The sequence below is a fragment of the Ceratina calcarata genome, unplaced genomic scaffold (genome assembly GCF_001652005.2).
Source record: "Ceratina calcarata isolate Rehan_Ccalc_2016 unplaced genomic scaffold, ASM165200v1 scaffold48.2, whole genome shotgun sequence".
NCBI lineage: Eukaryota > Metazoa > Arthropoda > Insecta > Hymenoptera > Apidae > Ceratina > Ceratina calcarata.
Window position 1 is genome coordinate 2385349 of NW_017172225.1, and position 20022 is coordinate 2405370.

At 41.4% G+C, this 20022-nt stretch overlaps 2 protein-coding genes across 17 annotated transcripts in view; one reads left to right on the forward strand and one right to left on the reverse strand.

The window, feature by feature from the left end:
- Arms (Ankyrin repeat-rich membrane spanning) overlaps positions 1 to 17805 on the forward strand; it is a 30449-nt gene extending 12644 nt beyond the window's left edge. For 5 of the 12 annotated variants that reach the window (XM_018029278.2, XM_026815921.1, XM_026815918.1 and 2 more), the window contains 21 exons: positions 4726 to 4857; positions 4952 to 5050; positions 5121 to 5219; positions 5340 to 5537; positions 5666 to 5764; positions 5832 to 6128; positions 6201 to 6576; positions 6649 to 6813; positions 6880 to 7087; positions 7160 to 7582; positions 7671 to 7893; positions 7982 to 8161; positions 8226 to 8685; positions 8753 to 8918; positions 8992 to 9466; positions 9523 to 9696; positions 9787 to 9934; positions 9997 to 10118; positions 10224 to 10229; positions 10322 to 10436; positions 11809 to 14812. In XM_018029278.2, coding sequence (XP_017884767.1) covers positions 4747 to 4857; positions 4952 to 5050; positions 5121 to 5219; positions 5340 to 5537; positions 5666 to 5764; positions 5832 to 6128; positions 6201 to 6576; positions 6649 to 6813; positions 6880 to 7087; positions 7160 to 7582; positions 7671 to 7893; positions 7982 to 8161; positions 8226 to 8685; positions 8753 to 8918; positions 8992 to 9466; positions 9523 to 9696; positions 9787 to 9934; positions 9997 to 10118; positions 10224 to 10229; positions 10322 to 10436; positions 11809 to 12575 — 4911 coding nt within the window. In that variant the 5' untranslated portion in view covers positions 4726 to 4746 and the 3' untranslated portion in view covers positions 12576 to 14812. Of the gene's footprint in view, positions 1 to 585; positions 1541 to 1828; positions 3360 to 3965; positions 4083 to 4725; positions 4858 to 4951; positions 5051 to 5120; positions 5220 to 5339; positions 5538 to 5665; positions 5765 to 5831; positions 6129 to 6200; positions 6577 to 6648; positions 6814 to 6879; positions 7088 to 7159; positions 7583 to 7670; positions 7894 to 7981; positions 8162 to 8225; positions 8686 to 8752; positions 8919 to 8991; positions 9467 to 9522; positions 9697 to 9786; positions 9935 to 9996; positions 10119 to 10190; positions 10230 to 10321; positions 10437 to 11808; positions 14813 to 17528 lie in introns of those variants that run through there. The other 7 variants (XR_003389539.1, XM_018029276.2, XM_026815915.1 and 4 more) reach the window with 7 other exon arrangements.
- yrt (erythrocyte membrane protein band 4.1-like yurt) lies at positions 14915 to 18611 on the reverse strand. 5 transcript variants are annotated; one of them, XM_018029279.2, is made up of 7 exons: positions 18110 to 18611; positions 17812 to 17959; positions 17537 to 17713; positions 16750 to 17451; positions 16238 to 16674; positions 15494 to 15931; positions 14915 to 15231 (listed from the first exon to the last, which is right to left on the reverse strand). In XM_018029279.2, exons 1-7 carry the CDS (start codon positions 18272 to 18274, stop codon positions 15100 to 15102), a joined length of 2199 nt encoding a protein of 732 aa, XP_017884768.1. In that variant the 5' UTR covers positions 18275 to 18611; the 3' UTR covers positions 14915 to 15099. The 5 variants fall into 5 exon arrangements, with proteins under 5 accessions (XP_017884768.1, XP_026671724.1, XP_026671723.1 ...); XM_026815923.1 differs by having other exon boundaries at positions 17537 to 17665; positions 17812 to 18611; XM_026815922.1 differs by having other exon boundaries at positions 17812 to 18611.
- Between the last annotated feature and the right edge of the window lie 1411 nt (positions 18612 to 20022).

Here is a 20022-nt window from a genome sequence, read left to right on the forward strand (position 1 = left end):
TTTTGAAGGTATAAATTTTCGAAAAATGTAATTAAAAAATTCGATTTTTTTTTATTTTCACTCTAGTAAGGCCCCTTAATTAGTCGTATTCCGTCTAAGACAATTCATAGGCAAAATAGATATATGTATTTTACATTCCTCAGCAATTGCGTCTATTTATGTCTGATTCATTAATCGAACGTTATATTCACCTCATAACCAGTAGAGAGCCACAGGTAGATCGAGTTCGTCTATGTGAATCACAGTTTATCGTTTCACCTCTTCCCGAAACACCGTGCCAAAATTCTTCGACACGCTTTGAAAGATAAATGACAAGTGCAACGCTGTTTTCAACGACTTGTCCCTCGCACCGTGGAATGGAAATTCCCAACAATTAATTTTCGTATTTAGCCGTTTGAAAATATTCAGATAGACAGGGAAGTATAATGTTAATAACGTTCCTTCTTTTTATGTCTCGCCCGCGTGCAATTGATTAGTTTGTTGAATGCTTTAATTGGCCCCAAGTGCCGCGAGTAGTGCAAGGACACGTAGAGCCTCCTCGTTTAACTCTGCGAAGGAGCATATTTTTCTAGTCGAAAGTAGACACACACGGCTAGTCGTTTATTCCTTTATCACTGCTATCAGTGCGACAAAGGAATATCAAAAGCGGTATGCACAATAATATAATCGTGCGATTAGGCCGCACTTATCGCGGAACGCAAACGAAATGAAATCGCTGTTTGGCAAATTCATTGCTCAATGCATCGTTGTTGACATTGTATGTTGACATCGCCGTTAATTCGCCCAGTATTCGACTTTAATTCTTTATAAAAAATTCATCAAAAACTGGTTGCAATAATTAAATAATAGAATGAGACGCAGTTTCTAAACTATTATTAACGATCCTCAGTCTAGTTATAGTAACTAAGATTCTTAGTTCAGTCGTAATGTTAGAGATTTTTATTCGGGTTCGTTTTTTTTTGTATCGTGCGTCGTAAGAGGTAGTGGGAACCGAGATTCTCCACTATCGATAAAACGCCTTGCGTTTATCGTAATGTAATCAAATGAAATTTACGACGGTCAGTTGTACCACTAAATCAATTTAAGTGTTACGTCACACGCACGTGGCTACGATCGTCACCCATCACGCTCTTCCATCAAAAACGTTCTCCTTGAAAAATGTTGAGCATTTTATTCTCAACTCAATATATTCTTAAGAGTTGATGACGCGGCAAAAGTGGTTTATCGAAATCTTTTCTCGGGACTAACATCGGTATAAACTCGCGGAACAATCATGTACACGCGATTCCGGCACGACTGTGTACACGACTTTAAAGATCCCACGTCGGATATATAAATGTCGCACGATCCGGCACACGATGCTCTTAGGCAATCTCTGGTGCCGCGGATCGCACGCGTTCCAGTCGATCGTCGTGTGCATCGACACGCGCGTCGTCGTTCATTCATTTCCGGAGGCTGTTCCGTCGAGGCGGGGGAGGATGACTACCAGAAATTTGGAAAAGATGCTCAGACTCACCACGCTGTCGAGGGTCCGTTTACGGTATTGAATAATAAACCGTTTCAAATTGACGAGATTAGATTTCGCGTAGTACTAGTTCAAGCGATTTATGTGAGAGTTTATTAAGGAGGTTCGGGGTAAGGAAATTCATTGAAGTTAGTGACTTCTCGTTATTGTACAGACGTTTCCAAAAATGTTCCTTGTTTCACTGTTTATCAAGCGGCTTGATAAAGAAGGAATTACGGGTCAGAGACACGGGACCAATATTTGCACTTCTCAGAAGTTGAAATCGCACTCTCCAACGTTCTGTGTTTTCCTTGATATCTTCAGGGACGTAAACCTCCGCGCGTTTATCTGTGAATAAGATTTATTTCGGAGTCTCGCGAGAACACGTCGAGGGAAGGATGCCATGCGGAAGGCTAAAGACGATCGTGTCAAGATCGCGACGCATCATTTTCGGATCAGCATCGAGGAAGCGGAGGATGTGGAGAATGAAGAAGCCGAGTCTCCGCCGAGAGAATCGGAACGGAGATTCTCAATTACCATTGAAGCTGATTCCGGATTTTTGATCGATGGGCAAGACTCAAGAAGCGTTTCGTTCAATGAGGGAGAATCTTCCTCTCCGAAGAGGATATCCGGCCGTGAGACGGAAGTCAAAGAATCAGAGGCGATTCCTTTAGAGAGGAGTCCTTTAGAAAGAAATCAGAATGAAGAAGAAAAAACGCAGAGCTTTGAACACAGAATTCTCGACCTTGAAAAGAATTCTGAGGCTCAAGAGGGTCGCATCGATTCGCAGAAGGAGACGATCGACGAGAAGCATGCAGATTCTGCGATCGAATGCGAAAAGGACAGAAAAATTGGAAAGACGCGCAACAGTATTGAAAGTGAAAGACGATCTTCGGCTAGCTCGGGCGAAAGTACGAAGCAGAAGGAAAACATCGGTGTTCCGTATTCGAGGATGAGATATTCCGAAGACATGGTCGAAGATGTGAACTCGATTAAGAAGTTGGCTCACGGCTTCGTCCAAGTTCCAAATTCTGCTACCGAGGCAACGAATAAAGGGCGCAAGTCATCTGCGTACCGCGTCTTCGGATCCTCGTTCAATAACGATACAGACGACGGTATCAAAGAACCGTTGCAAGAGACATCACAAAGTACAAGTGAAAAAGCAGAAATAACAGAAAGTGTAATATTCGCTGAGGTGGAATCGAACGGAGCGATTCCCCCGATCTCAGCCGCTCCGTTCGTTTTCAGACGATCGTACAAGTTCGTATCTACACTCGCGAGACAATCCAGCAGTCTGGATAAAATCTCCAGAAACGACGAGAATTCGGGTGTTCAAGAATCGTTCAATTTCGAAGATAACCAGATGTACTCGCAGAGAAGACTGACTTTACCCATGACAAACGTCTTGCTGAATTCGAGGGAGACACTCGAGCTTCCTACCTACGAAGGCATCTTATCAGGTACCAGCGTGCATCCTATCAGGAGGTCCAGCATTACAAGCGCGGCGATCTGCTCGAGTCTGGCTCCAAGCTTGGTCAGCGTTTGCCAAGGTATCCCGGAATGTTTGCTGCCTTCTGGGAACGGAAAAGACGCCAACGAGTCGAACGTTTCTGCTGCGTCCGAGGAACATGCGACCGAAACAGGCGGGCTGAGGTTCAAACTGCCGTTTCTCCGGCTTCACATACCGTCGCACGCGGCCGAGGATTGGGGCGACGATGACGATTTACATCATTCCCACCAGCATCATCACGTGTTCTCGCATTTTCATGTACCCACGATCACGTTCTCCGCGACGGCCACTGACGGCGAATCCGGCCGCAAGTTCAATTTCGGGATTCGCAGACACTCGCAGACGGTTAGTCGCGTGTGGTTTCGTTTTATGAGACGTTGGCTTCAGACTGATATTAATTGGATTAATGTTTGAAGCCTGTTTGTTGGCAAGATGTTTAATCAGCTATGTACTAAAGCATAAAGTTTGCCCCGAATTAAAGAGCGCGGTTTAATCTTCCAAGCCTGAAGGATTAACGAGCCCGTGTTGAACGCTGAGAAGGTATCCTCGATGTATAAAAGTCGACACAGAACTCGACGAAGTACATCGTAAAAATGAACTTGCTTCTTAACTGTTTTTAAGAAATGCTGCGAATGCACATAAAGCGGAAGCTTTAACAATAATCAAACCGAAGATAGGCTCGTCGATGAGTAACGCGTCTGTGAAGGAGGGATCAGAGCGTTCGTACCGCGCTATGTTTCGTCTTTGCACTTCTGTAAAGAGTTTAGTCAGGCTCGAAATTAAGTTACAAAACACCTTGTATAAATGGGATTTCGTCGGGCTCGGTTGAAATCGATCCCGCTAGCTCGTATTCGTAACCGTATTGTGTTTGCCCGTGAGCAAACGGAATTACATCGAGCACATGATGTAAAACACGCGTCGGGCTGCTTTATCAGGGTAGGTGGATCTAGTATACTGCATTTCTGCTATCGCAGTGCGCGCGAGTGAAGAAGACCGTCGTGTGGGTACCTTGTTCCACCAGCATAAGTGATGATCCTAACATGAGAATTTTCTGCTGCATGATTTTAAGTAATGCAAACAATTTATTGTGTATTGGAGAGTTAATTTTTGATGTACCAGTGAACTAACGGTGTGACTATTAATAACTTTAAGCTGGAAATTTCGTTTTTATTTTTTTAAACAGAGATGTATGTGGTCTTGGATTTATAGTTTTGGATTCCGTTCAACGACGTAAATTTCCCTGTACTCTCGTTTCTTCTTTATTTGCGTTTCAATGAACGTTTCCACTGGTTCCGATTCATTCTTTATCGTTGACCCACATTCCATTGTGCTTGTTTGATATACTATATGTACAAGCTCCTTTCTCGTTCGCGTTCGTGTAAAATTACAGTCCGTGTATTATTATTAATTAGAAAATAGAGAAATTTTCCACTATTTTTTCATAACGCTTCCTAATAAGCTTCTAAGTAAAACTCATTACGTTTGATTCTTGAAAAAGAACACGAGGTTCGAAACGCGTTGAACGTTATTCAGATGGAACAGTGTCGAGTTATTTGATCGTGGATGTATCCGCAGGCTAGTGCCTCTACTTACACAGCAATTAATTCGCTTCGCGGCGGCTTTCGATTGGAGTTATACCAATGCAGCGATTCAGTAGATGATCGTCGCTTGCGGATTCAACGAGCTGATAATCCATATTTCCTTTTCGCAGACCTTGCATCGGACTGACTCGATGGTATCGCTCTGTTACCGACCCCTCGCCAGCTATATCATTGACGATAATCTCGCGGGTCTACAAAATTTCCTTGAAAACAAACGGGTGCAGATCGATGACCGAGACGAGGTAATGCCTTCGATTCGTTGTCAGTGTCAAACGTCCTCCGTAAAAAGATATCCAGTCCTTTTAAACCGCTTAACAAGTATCACTGTATTTTTAGAATGGTAGCACAGCCCTCATCCTCGCAGCGACCAAGGGGAAGATACATTTTGTGCGAGAGCTCATCAATCATGGAGCGGACGTTAATGCGGAGGACGGAGTTAGTATCGTAACTTTATTCAACGCAGCGACTTCTTGTGATATTTTCTTTATATTATTGAATATCTTAGGACAATTGGACGGCGTTGCTCTGCGCAGCCAAGGAAGGGTACACCGATGTCTGCCTCGAGTTGCTCGAGCACGGCGCTGATTTGGAATATAGAGACATGGTAGAAATACTGCACCTTTTCGCTTCGTGACTTTTCGCTCTCGTAGTGTTTGCCTCTTTAAATTGAGCTTTTCTAATTTCAATAATTGCAAGGAGATATGGGGAAACGTTTTATTTTTAGGGAGGGTGGACAGCGCTTATGTGGGCAACGTATAAGGGTAGGTCGGCGACGGTGACGATGTTGCTAGCACGAGGAGCTGACGTCAATGCGCACGGAAATTTTCATATACCCTCGCTGTTATGGGCAGCGGGAAGGGGCTACCCTGACATTGTTAAAGATCTCATTGCTCACGGTGCTAAAGTCAATGTTGGCGATAAGGTAATCTATTTTTGTTCCCTTTTCAAGTTCACGCACGTTCTTCCTGGTCGACGCAAAATCGATACCGGCAAATACTTTACATATTTCTCTCTGTGTGCTTCATTAAAAATGATTACCTCGGTTTCCAGTACGGTACCACGGCGTTGGTTTGGGCGTCGCGCAAAGGACACGTAGAAATCGTAGATACTCTTTTAAAAGCTGGTGCTAACGTCGATACTGCTGGCATGGTGAGACACTCTGAATTCAATGATCCATGGTTCAATACATGGTCAGTTATTAATCGTCCGATCGTAGTATTCATGGACAGCTCTTCTCGTGGCTACCCTCGGGAACCACGTGGACGTGGTGCTACTCCTTTTAGAGCACAAACCGAACGTGAACGCTCTAGACAAAGACGGCTGTACGGCTTTGGCGATAGCCTGTCGCGAAGGACATAGCGAAATAGCGAACGCGCTTTTAAATGCCGGTGCTTACGTGAATATTCAAGATCGGGCTGGAGATACGAACTTAATTCACGCTGTGAAGGGCGGTCACAGGGGAGTGGTCGAATCTCTTTTGAAGAAATACGCCGACGTTGATATCGCCGGCAAGGTACAATCGCTAATTGCACGTATTAAGTTTTGTAGATCTGTAATCGTTAAACGAAATGAATAAATATTATAGGATAAGAAAACCGCGACCTACATTGCGGTGGAAAAGGGCAATATATCGATATTGAAGTTGTTACTAAACGCTAACCCCGATCTGGAGATCGCGACGAAGGACGGCGACACACCATTACTGCGGGCAGTTAGGTCGCGTAACGCTGAAAGCGTCCAGGTTCTGCTAGACAAGAAGGCCAAGGTTTCGGCTACCGACAAGAAGGGTGACACGGTGCTTCACATAGCTATGCGGGCGAGATCGAAGGCGATCGTTGAGATATTATTGAGAAATCCGAAAAATAGTCAGCTACTTTACCGTCCAAATAGACAAGGAGAGACACCGTATAATATCGATATCAATCATCCAAAGACCATTCTTGGACAAATATTTGGCGCACGTACGTCCACATCCACTCCTAATTATTATAATTTTACTCTATAGTCCATTATGTGATTAATCTGACTTATAGGGCGACTTAATACTAACGAGGACAATGAAAATATGCTTGGATACGACTTGTACAGTAGCGCGTTAGCGGATATCCTCAGCGAACCATCCCTTTCCACGCCTATAACCGTTGGCCTTTACGCGAAATGGGGTTCAGGAAAATCGTTTTTACTGAATAAATTAAGAGGTAATTGGCATTTACGTTCTTTAATCTGCTGCGACGTTGATTCTATTTAATAATTCATACTTTCAGAGGAGATGAAAAATTTTGCTCGCCAGTGGATAGATCCCGTATTCCAGTTCTCTTTCCTGTTATTCGTAGTGGTAACTCATGTGTCTCTGTTAGTGGGTATCACGATAGGTCTTGCTCTCCAATCGTGGATCGTTGGTCTCGCGTGCGGCATAAGTCTTATTTTTATTACGTACGCGTTTTTGATACTCATTTGGTATGCTAATAAAAGGTAGAGTTTCACTTTATTTACGAATGTATCGTAGGGGAGAGTTTCTTTGATTATGAATAATTTACATCGTAGATACGATTGGTATTGGCCGTACAGTTTCACGGTAGCTTTAACCACGAAGTTGAATTCGCTGAAGCTATTGTTACAAGTGATTTTCTGTCATCCTCCCGGAGGCCGAGTCCACGACGGCGTCACTGTTCAACCGATAAAATTCTACTTCACGGATCAGACCCGGGTCGGTACGACCGCCGCCGGTGAGAACGCGGTGGTGCAGATGGTGGGATCCCTTTACGATTCCATCGAGAATGATTTCGGTTCTCTGTCGACGCGGTTGTACCGAGCGTTTCGACCGAAACCAGACAAGTCGACGACCACCTGGAAATGGAGGCACCTCTGCTGTCTGCCGTACATAGTTATATTCGAATTCTGCTTTTGCAGTCTGCTCGTCGGTATCTCTGTACTTACAGTCTACCTCATCGATATGTCTAGTAACGAGTGAGTAGTTAAAAGTTAACGTTTCATGCGAATCCCTTCGAGGCAAATCATCCGTTACTTATGTATGCTTTTTTTTCATCTAACGTAGACCAACGATAGAAAAAGTCACGGCACACATTATCATGATAACCGTTGCCTTATTACTAGCCGTTAGCGTGATAGCGAATCTGTACACGTGGAGCCGTACGCTGCAAGCGCTTGTTTTCTCTCAGAGGCGGCACCTTCAGCGCAGCATCTCTAAGTTGGAGACTCTGAAGAGCGAAGGTTTCATACAAACGCTGAGAAGCGAAGTCAGTCTGATGACAGAGATGGTATACGATACATTAATTAACGTGATATCTATTTCTTAAAAGAAACAGTTCTATGCAGCTAACGATATTTTCGTATTGACTAAAACAGGTGAAGTGTCTAGATAGTTTTATGGCGCAACAGAGCAGATTAGTGATAATCGTCGATGGTCTGGACAGTTGCGAACAGGACAAAGTGTTGTTAGTTTTAGACGCTATTCAAGCATTGTTTAGTGATAATGGTTACCCGTTTGTTGTTATCTTAGCAATCGATCCGCATATAATTGCCAAGGTACTGTGACTTGTTTATTCAGACAAAATCAATTGTGTTTCTAGTAATGAAATCTTGTATTTAGGCAGTGGAAGTCAATAGTCGAAGATTATTCACGGAGTCTAATATAGGGGGGCACGATTACTTACGAAATATGGTGCACCTTCCGTTTTATCTCCAGAACAGTGGATTACGGAAGGTAAAAGTTGCTCAACAAACTGCCCAACATAGTAGAAAAACTACGTGGACCGAGGCCGAGGAGAGCGTTAATTATACGACCAGCAGCACGATGCATCATTCTGTCTCGAACAGAAGACTCAGCACGGAATCCGGCATAATGAACAGCACCGAGAAGCTGAAACCGCAAAGTAGAAAAGGGAGTCGGAAATTGCGATTGAGCGAGTCGATTGCGAGTAGCATCGGCAGCAATTTGAATCGGCTCGGTGGTGCACAGGACCTCAATAAAATGCTTCTCACCGACGATTACTTTAGCGACGTGAATCCCCGTAGCATGAGAAGGCTGATGAACGTCGTTTACGTTACCGGTAATTTAAATAATTATAGAATATTAACTTTACGTCACGAGGTATTAATCGTTCTTCGCTCTTTCAGGGAGGTTGTTAAAAGCATTCCAAATTGACTTCAACTGGTATCATTTAGCCAGTTGGATCAATATCACCGAACAATGGCCATTTAGAACGTCTTGGTTGATCCTTCATTACGATATGTATGAAGATAGTTTAGACGATTCTATGTCGTTAAAGAGCCTTTACGATAAGTACGTCTTTGCTCTGTTACAAATTCATAACTAGCCAATTACGTGTTTCTTACAAGGCGATTCATATCATCAGGCTACGACCACAAATTCCAGTACTTAAAGAAGTTCAGCCCCTGTTAGAGATGGACAGGGACGAGCGCAAACTAGACATCTTCTTAACGTTTCACCGTTCTAGTCTATTAATAAGCGATATGAAAATATTCTTGCCCTTCACGATAAATCTCGATCCCTACATCAAGAAGAAGATAAAAGAAGAACAGCAGAGCATGGAGGAGGAAGTGGGACTCGGACCCTACAAACAGTACAGTCCTTGGACCGTGCACAATAACGGGCAAGAACCGTGGAACGGAGGCAGAAGTGGTTTGGTTGGCCGGCAGATGAAACTCGTTAAACAGCCGAGTTTGCAAGGGCATCTGCCGCCACCAGTACCGTCGCAAGCGTCCTGGTACGTGCCACAGCCGGCGGTCGATTGGCATGCTCCGCATTGGATATCGATGCCTCCTATGGAACCAGTCGCTAAACCACTTTCGGCAACTACAACTTTACCGGTACGTAAATATCATAGATATTTTATGCTAGATTTTTTTCTGTCTGCGTTTTCCAGTCCGAAATTTTGGAGATACGACTTCCGTCTCTAACGGTGAACGGTGTTTGCGAACTTATCGATAGAATCGAAAGTATAAACCCCAATATGACATCGCAGTACAAGCAAGTTATCAAAGAGAACAACATTAATGGTAGAGTTCTGTTACATTGCGATTTGGAAGAATTGAAGAAGGTAAGTATCCTTTGGCTGTTTTACGTTTAGCGTACGTAAGTAGTTTACGTCGATTTTGGCATTACATCGATTACATTACGTCCCTTGCAGGTTGTTAAAATGTCTTTCGGAGATTGGGAATTGTTCCGTATGGTGATCGTATCGCTCAGGGAATTAGAGTTATCGACGTTTACCACGCACGAGGAGGGTTCACGAAGTGTACGGTTCACGATGGGGTCAGAACAAATTCAACGAAAAGGTACTTGAAAATATTTCGTAAGGGACGTCACGAAGATTAAATGTCTTATTGTTTAATTACAGATCACGCTTTGCAAAGTACTTCGATACGCGTGCCAACGTTAGTCGAGAAGGAGAAAGGGACGTCGAGGACCGAGGGGCCTCCCAGACGAGATCAAACCAAACAGTCTATAATGGAAAAACAAGTAAGCTATTTTCAAATACTCTAATAATCTATTACATATTCTTGTGGTCTAACGATTAATCGATTAATAAAGTATGATACTTATTCCAATTGCGCTCGGTTTTAGTACCAGGTAAGTTCTGTCGGACGTAATTGTTTCTCGTTTATCCTAATATCATAAGAATCGATCAAATTAGACATAAACACTGAAATGCACATTTTTAGGTGACTCTAGAGGAGCAGATGATATGCGGTGCGCTGCAAACGTTGAACGAAGAAGCGTGCGAAGATGTGTTAGATGTACCATCCGCGGCGGTGGTACCATCAGACTCACTATCAGGTGAGCCCTCTTCTACTCTACCACTTTCACTGCCTCTGGTCATAGTTCAAGAACCACCGCAGCCAGACCAAAAGTGTGACACCGTACTCGAGTACAGTACAAACGTTTAATAAATTACGTAATAAATCAAACGAAACTGTGTACATATGTATTTGGATCATGCGTGTCACAGCACCGATATGACCGCAACGCATTCGAAGATGGTACTCTAAAGCTGACCATCCGCTATTTCTCCAGGAATACTCTGGTCAATATAATTGTCGTAACGAGTGTTTCTTGTACCATATATTAGCTGTATACGTGCATAGAATCGTAACCAGTATTATTGATATATACGTATAAGTGTACCCAGGCAGTCAATAAAAATTTAATTTATTTATATACGTACATATATATTAAGTACAACGTATATGGTAGAAATGAATTATTACGGAGATGGGAGACACGTTGAAACTCAAAAGATATGGCTTAAATTTTCAACCAGGTCTTTCCCCTGTACACATACGTGTTTGAAATGTGCCAACGCTTTACGAGAGATTAGGATCGTATATTATAGAATAAATTTGAATAAAGGATATAAAATGAATGTCTGTTAAATAAAGGAAGTGAACGGGTCGATCGCTATTGCGGTAGAGAGCTGAATGTATGCGTTTTATCATAGGTAGTGAGAATATCATTCTTTCCTGTAGTAGTTAGTCATAGCTTGCGAAAAAGAAACTTATGTGTCACCTTTTATATTCGTAAAAAGAAGCTGGAAAGTAATACTTGTCTCCAATAATTTGATGCTAATACTTATAGTCGTCGTATTGTTAACTGCAGACTCACGTACATTTAGGGACAACTGTATTTTTCATGAAACGAACATTTGTAATCCAGACTGTGATAATTACCTGTTACCGTCATTGAATGTTGAAATATATTTTCTTTTTTTGGGATGTTTATGCCGATAGATCTTGTACATTTAAAGAGATAAGCTTCTACATACGATTTTATATACCAAAGTGAAAAGAAGGACGGCTATGAATTATATTCTCTCTTCTTTATTCGTGTCTTATTTTGTACCATATGTACAGTTACCCTGATTGAATTATATTATAATAACTGCGAATGGCAATAAAATTTTATTCGAAACACGAAGTGATATTGTCTTTCTCAGGTCGATCTATGAACTTATCGGGTTGCATTCACTTTCATTTTATAACTGTTAAAAAATCAGACCATTACGTTTTATTATCTGACTAGAAGATTCGTTCAAATTGATTTCTATGATAGTAGCATTTTGTTTTTCACTCTCGGACAGACTAATTGTTAAGTTATATTGAACGAGTAACTTTTGAAGTCGAGATCTCCGTAACACGTCGATTTTTTTTAGGGACCACATCGACGACTCCCCAAGACACAGAATTCGTGATACTCCAATCCAATCCGCTTCTCCACTGGGTACCAGTTACCGACGAGTTGGAGACCTCGGACGACAGCTCCTTCGAATCCACGGTTCACCTTCAACGTACGAACTCGCAACGTAGCATAACGTCTCAGCTTAGCATCAGATCGGCTTGTTCCTTCGGACGAAGAGATATTAAGAAAACTGGCGGTAATTCGACGAATAGTAGACCAGCGTCGCTCTTCGTGTCACCGCCTCCTTCCCCGAAACTAGCGTTCAGATCTAAGTCAACGGATGAGAATTACGTGGCCAACAATATACCACTGAGATCGGCTATCTCTACGCCTACTAAGAAACGACGTTCAACGTCGACTTTGAACGATAACGACGTTGTCCTATCGGTGCCCGTTCCCAACTCTAGTTTGGAGAAGTTGAGTAAACTGAAGGACCGGTTGATGGGAACTCTACCGGCCTCGCCGGCTCCTCTGGAAAGCGAAGACGAGTCCACGCCGTTGGTCTCCGAGTTGTCTACGCCGACACACTCGCAGTCCGACAGCGTGTTCAGACACGATGGTAGCGAAGAGAACAGCAGCTCGATTTCCTCGGGCAAAAGTTTGCCGCGCGATGGAGAACGATCGATGGACGTGATCGATTACTCCGATACGGTCAGCCTGATGGTGCGCGAATCCTCCCAGGTGCGTTTCCTACCGCGGCAAGAAGCCGAAGAGTGGGACAATCCTGAGACACCGGTCTGATAGACATAGATTCGTTGACTAATCTTAATTAGTGAATGAGTCGCCACGGATATTTATGTGAATTCATATTTTTATAAATGTAAGTAATCTAAACGACAATTTGTTTCTCTTCTGAGCGTAGCAGCCACATAGTGACTATGTGGTATCAGTATAATCGATTTATCGCATACTTATTTTAAGCGCTCAATGATTTATGGGTTCGATTACGTTCTTTTACACATTTTATTTCCTAACAAATACATGAATATTCATTATCTGTTAATGAAAGAACTCGAAATGGTTCTTAAACCGAAGTTTGTGATACAGATTCTAGTTTCAGAAGTCAGCAATTGACGGCCTGAATGTTATTATAGTTGTCTTTTCACATTTGATTAATGAATCGACTGACTTACCCCACTACGATTGTCACAGCCAATCGTGTCTACTTTGTATATAATAACTAGAGACGATTAGAAGACCTTTTTAGATAGAGCGCCCGAAGGTGTTCACGCGTGAAAATGGAAACGATACTTAAAAGGAAATTAAAGGAGAGTGAGTGCTTTTTGTGCATTGTAGTATATGTACGAAACTTAGACGTTTGGAGTTAACATTCCTAATAACAATTCGAACGCATTTAAACGACCTCAGCGTGTCAGCAGTTTTTAAAAAACTATTGAGGACGCGTTAAACAATTTAATGTAAGTCAATTCGTGAGATAATCCAGTGATAGAACTTATTTTATCATATCATAGGTGTAAAGAAAATGTTCTCATGTCGAATTGCTATTGATTTTAAACGTTAGTCGTGTCGAGCACACTGTGACCGGTAAATAAACGTTGACAATTTATACAACGATTGATATCGTAAAGTCAATAAGATATTTTATGGTAGCAAATCTTTTTATTACGTAGTGAGAGATAAACGGTTCCCCTTCTCGCCACCCTTTTATTACTGGTTGTACCCGTTGAACGCGGTTGAATTTTTGAAAGACTATTGACGATACGTCGCGAGTGAAAGATTTTATAAGTTAATTTTAATTATTTCAATACGCGAATTTTACATCTTTTTTTAATTGTACTTATTTTATCGTACCTACGCGTGGGAGCTTAGAGAAGAGTGAGCAAACATATCTTCGACGAATCTACAACGCAACTTTTTAATAATACTTTTTTATTACAAAGCAAAAAAATTATACATATGTATATAACAGTGTATGTATATAATATAATACTTTAGGACGGAATACAATTAGGGTATTTGTTGATAATAGCGGTGGAAAATACAGCTAGTGTATATATATTAGATTTTCAATCAATAACTATATGTACTTTACTTAATTGCTATTAAAAATATATAGTATACTTAAATACAGAAAACATCGAACGGAACGCCTTACTCTACTGGCATAAATGCTCACTTGTCAAATAAGATAAGTACTTTAACAGCCCTACTCCTTCATTCAATTCGAAACGATTCTATGCTCCGCGTTTCACATAGAATTCTCTTAAGAGTAAATTTGGTCAGACTGCAAACTATCAATTCGCCTGATCACGATTTAAACAACTGTATCACCGTTTCTCCGAACTTCACAAAAGAGGGTCGATCGAACGATCGACTAATTTCAACAGTAATACTTTCTCTAGCAAATAAAAGTTGATAGGAATTAAAGATATCTTACTCTTTCACCATTATAAAAGGCACTATGGCAAGTAGAAAACATTATAAATCTATTAAATACCTCTAATAAAATTACCATCTACACGATCAAAAATTTAATCCTTCGATTATGCATAGATACGTTATCAGGCCAACAAACGCAAAAATAATAAAGTCATTTAACATTTTCGTCTTTAATACTACGAAGTACTACCAAAGGTCAATGCACTTATTAGTAAGAAAAAGACGATTTATAGGAAGTCGCGGCAAATGCACCTTGACAAATGTATCAAATCTCTACGGGGTGTGTGAACTGTGGTAGTTCTAACGCTAAAAGGAGCACCATACATTGTTCTAATGTACGCGTCGGTTCTTAGAAGTTACGTAATAAAATGCAAGAATGTTTAATCCTTCGTAAAAAAATTGACTATCTCATGTAACACAATAAATATAAAATACGCTTAAATAATCTTCATGGCAGAATTGAATCGGTAAAGTACAATGATTATTGTTAAAAAGCAGACATGAAAATATAGAATAACCCGAGTACTTGAAAAGAGTATTGCTTCCGTCTTTAATTTGCAATTATATATGTAAATATATATGATTATAAATCTCTTTCCTTCGATTAAAAAAATTCTCACAATTCACTTAAGTATACGAATAGATATTCGTAAACGTTAAAAAATGTAAATGCTGATTGGTCCCGCTGACACGATACTTGAAAATCGTTCGTTTATTTTTCTACTTAGGCAACATTGTACTCTTATAGGCACTTTAATTAAGTTTACATGTATTTTAAGGAAGACCGGACTTAGTAAATGCACATTTCGTTCTCCGTTTCAAAAGTACTATTCGCTTATTCGTTGATTAAATTATTAGATTACCTTCAGAGCTGCGTTGTAATTACCGTCTTCCTTGTAATCACCGTATGCTTAATTGGAATCGGATCCGCAGTCGTATTTTGCGATGGATCAGCTACCAGCCACGGACTGATGTCCGAGACTGCTGAGTTATCGTCCTGGAACATAACGAAACCAAGTTGTACGTAATGAATATTCCTGGTTCATATACATTTCTTAAATAATATTAACGCGATTTAATCGATGATTATTTTAATTGCAATTTAGAACAAAACAATCATTTTTTTAGAATCATTCTAGTATTAACAAGCGCATATTTCTGTACAATTTGCACAAGCCGGAGCACGTTTAGACGAATACAAAACAAGAGAGAGTACGTTACAATAAGCGAGTGGCGAGCATTTTAAAGAGAAGCCACACCTTGTGAGTCAGGGTCGTGGTGGTGGTTTGAATCTCCTCTGTTTTCACGACTCTTGCTCCGTTCTTCTCACTCTCCCGTATTTCTGGCTCGACCTTCTTCTCGACCGTTGGCTGCATATCTTTAAATGGGTTGAGCAAACCCAGAAACGGATTCGAGTCTATGAACGGGTTCGTGTTCGTCTTCTTTTCTTCATCCGTCTTTTTGTCCTCCTCCGCGGTATTCTCGGAAACGCTTGTAACTTCGTTGCTGTTATCGCTAGTGAAAGGATTGAACGGATTCTGTGATTGATTCGTGACTTTAGGATTTAGCTGCGTGGTTTTCTGCTCGATTTGGCCCCAACTGTCTAGAGAGAAATGCGTTACGGTCACGTTATCACTGTCCACGGGCGGGGTCATCGTTGTCGCTCCGCTCACGCACAGGGTCAGCTTATCTCCGCCCTAGATTAAAAAGAAAATAACGAAAAAAGCAAACAAATGACAGCTAAAGCCTATAAGCGCGAGACGATGGAGCAAACATACGTAGATGTTTATAAGCGAATCAACGCAGTGTATCTAAGAAGACAGGAACAAAACAGAGAGTGGAAAAATGTGTATCATGAAATAAAGGAAATTCAAGCACTTGAAAATTCTAATTCAGGTATCAAATGGTATTCTCTGTAATACGTTCATGAAAGAAAATGGTGCCGGGTCGTTTCGTTAATCAATAGCTTTCTAAGAGGTAGAAAAATAATTCAGTTCTCTTACCACCGAGACAATCGTTGCCGCATCCGAGTGTTGATTGTTCTTAGTAACGACCGTAGGTGCGTCTACAGGCGTGATCGAAATCAGATTCGAATTTTTCCCTTGTTCCAGAGACTTCGCCTTTAATATGTTACACTTCAGTGACTCCGGTGGGATGGGTGTGCGAGGAGGTAGCGACGAGGTACCACCGACTTGATTATTCGGCACTAACGGTGTCTGATTGGCAATGTTCTCAATGATCAAACTCGTCTTCACCGGTTCCGATTCTTTCTCGGTGTTAGCTACCGCCGTTTGATTTCTAGGCTCCAAGGGTTGCTGGTCTTTAGCCAATGATTTCAATAGGGAATCCACCAGGGGCGAGGAAGTAGCATGTACACTACATTCCGACGATTTTGTACTGCTTGACTGACTCGGCTGACGTTGCAATGGTTCTTCCTCGGCTGAAATTATGGAATCACGTTTTCAGTATAGCACACTCGAAATCATAGAACGAGTGATCGTTCGTTTAAACTTACGGGCAGTCGCTGCCACCGGCGGTTGTGGTTGCTCCACCTGGCGTTGACGTTCTCTCAGAACATGACTCTGACGACGGGCGTACCTCTGACTCGGACGTCTTTCGAATTGCACTGTTCTACGTGCTCGGTTCAACTGAGTAGTTTGAAACTCGGTTTTACCGCTGTAGCGGAAACGCGAGCCCATACGGAAGAAATTCTGACGCCCGCTGGCACCTTTGACAGGCGCCCGCAATCGGAAGAAGGCGTGATGCTCCACGGCGCATTTCCACAGGTGTTTGCAAGCTTTCTCGTTCACGAGCCTGAACACGAACGTGTGCTCCTGTTCTCCCCTTCCTTCATCGTCCTCTTCCACCACGACCAACGTCAGTTTCTTCTTCTTGAAGTCCAATCGACCGATCTTAGGCCAGAAGAACAGACCGATCTTCTGCGTGCCTTCAAAGACTAGGATCCCAGTCGGTGTCAGTCCCAACGAGTATTCGCACGCGTCTTTACCGAGAACCGTGTGCATGTCTACGCCGTACATGTCTAGCCACTTCGCTTTACTGAGATACGCTGATTCGGCTTGTGCAGGACTGAGCCCGGAACATTTAGCGTACTCCTCTAGTATCTCTAGTTCCATTTGCTCCGTTTGGCCCGGTACAAATCGGAATTCGGACACCGTCGCTGCGCTGTGTATGGCAGGATCGTAATCTCCAAGTTCGGCTAAAAGTACAAACGAATTCGTCGAGGAACGTATAATTGTTGAACTTATTCTCCTTCACCGTTTCTTTGTTTTCCAGATACTTACACTGGAGGGCCAAAGCAGCCAGTTGAACAGAGACCTGGTGAGGGCAATGAAGTTTTCCATCGAGGACGTCTTGCTTCAATTGGAGGAAGAACTGATATCTTGTTAATTCCTCGCGTAAAGTGTTAGGCTCTGACGAATAAAACTTTACCTTGAGTCTTAAGGTATATGGTGGCCCAACTACATGAAATATCGTGATTTATTAATGATATATATAAAATGTGTGAGTTGGTTGCTTGAAAAAATGCAATGAGTCAAAATACAAAAGTAAAACGTACTCTTCACTTGTTTCTTTATGGGTTTAGTAGGATCCAACCAGTGCTGGACATTATTACTATCTGTATATTGCAGTCCAAAATAATCTTTCTCTATTAAATCTAAACTATAAAATACTTGTTCGTACAAGTCACTAGCCAATGCTTTTTTCTGTAACATAGAAGCATCCAAAAATGAAAAACAATTCCTACATCGTTCCACTAACGGCAGTGATGCTATATAAAAATTGGCCAAGGTAGCTAAATATTCTTTAGAGGAACGACGTTCGGCAATTGTTTGTCGCACAGTGGTCTTACTTACTGACAATTCTATAGGCAAATCGGTGCCGTCAAGCAGAACGACTCTACATTGAACAACATTCTTATTGCTCAGTAGTCGTTGATTTTTTATTTGGGATGACGTAGTTTGTCCGCTGACGCTACGGGCTCTACGTCGTGACAGAAACCTTAACATTTTATTTGACATACGTCGCAGACGATTCCCTTAATGTCGCGGAGGCAATAAATATATTGACCCAAAACGCTACATTCCTCGTTGAACGCGGATACTCTTCTGACCGTGTCGTGCGAAACGCCCACTCGTCACGCGATTATTAATATTCGTTGGAACACCGATGAGAATAACTGTTCACATGAGATCAGCGTACATTCTAAGGTGGCTTACAAAAGTGAGATTTTAAGTTAGATTTTAAGTTTGTTGACTAGCCATAACAAATCGCAAGGACCAAACCCTACCCCAAAGAAGGCGTACACCTCCACTACCGAGGAAATACTACTAAAAAAGAGTGGCAGTGTCTGTGTAATCGTTGGGACAGCGAACGGGGCCCAATTTAGAACACGGTCGGTAATCGCTCTTTTCCGACGAGTTCGGCTCGATAGGCAATAGATAAACGTAGGACTCCAGCATTATCGATCTTATATCGGCTTTGATGTCACTGCTGAGAAGTATAATGATTACCGGAAGACCGGTAAGCTACTTGCGATTCGAATTAGTTAAATTTCGTCGCTCAGTCTATTCTTTGTACCTTTAGCTTTAAGTTCAGTCGCGATCGACTAAAATCGCTTCGCTAGAAACCGAGGTACATGTTGCATTCTTTGGATATTCAGTTTTAATTTCAGTCACGATTAATTAAAATTGCTTCGTCCAATCTACTCCTTCAGCGTTAAAAGGCGATCACTAGGCTCTTTTGTAAAGGTGTATAAACGGTTGCAAGCATTTTATGTGCACGTTACTTATAATTAATCTTAAGTGAAATTGTACAGATATCAGATTTTTGTATCCTGTGACTTGTTTAAAAATGAAATAAAGATCTTGTTAAACATGTATCTTACCATCTATTTATTCACCTGTCTACTACTCCTAAAATGACCATAGCCCATTCCTTAACGAGGACAATGAATCGAAATAATAGTCCTGGTCACTGTTAAATTAGTTGTATAAAGACGTAAAATTGGGTTTTGCGAAATTCTTGGAAATGACGTCATCATCAGGAGTTAGTGCCACCTCCTATGCTGTCATATTCTCCTGATACAAAGTCTAATTTTTCGAGAAAAATTTTTCCCTCTTGAATTCTCAGAGTCAAAATATTTATCGAAAATGGAACTTTGTATCAGGAGAACATGAGAGAATAGAAGGTGGTGACGTCACGATTCCAAGAATTTCTACTCTATCTTACTTCTATTCTATCTTATTTCTACTTATGCTAAGTGAAGATGACATGGAGAAGGGATTGGATGAGGATAGTTAAAGGAAAGTAACGAGACGTTTGAATTCAATTTCAACTATTTCTTTATTAGTTCAATTTTAAGACCTATACAATAATTTCCAAAGAAGATTGCTTAGGTACTTATAGATTTCTCACTGTTAATTTTATCACTGACACTAATGTAAAAGTTGCATAGGGCTGTCTTCATTATTTGTAGAAGTGAGAGATATCTGATATCTGGAACAGACGGAAAAGAATGTTAAAATCATGTAAGACAATAATGAGGGAAGGGAAAATATTCTTATAACTGTGAAAGTAGAATAGATATCGTTGTGAAGATCGAGAGACTCTTCAATGGAGTTTTCTTGAATGTCTCTCAAGTTTCGTACTAGTGATGGGCACCATCGACTAAAAACTATCGATTTAGTAGCTAACGATTGCTTTGGATTATATTTATTCAAGGATCGCGAAATAAAATTTCTGAGATGCATTTCTATTAATTTATTAA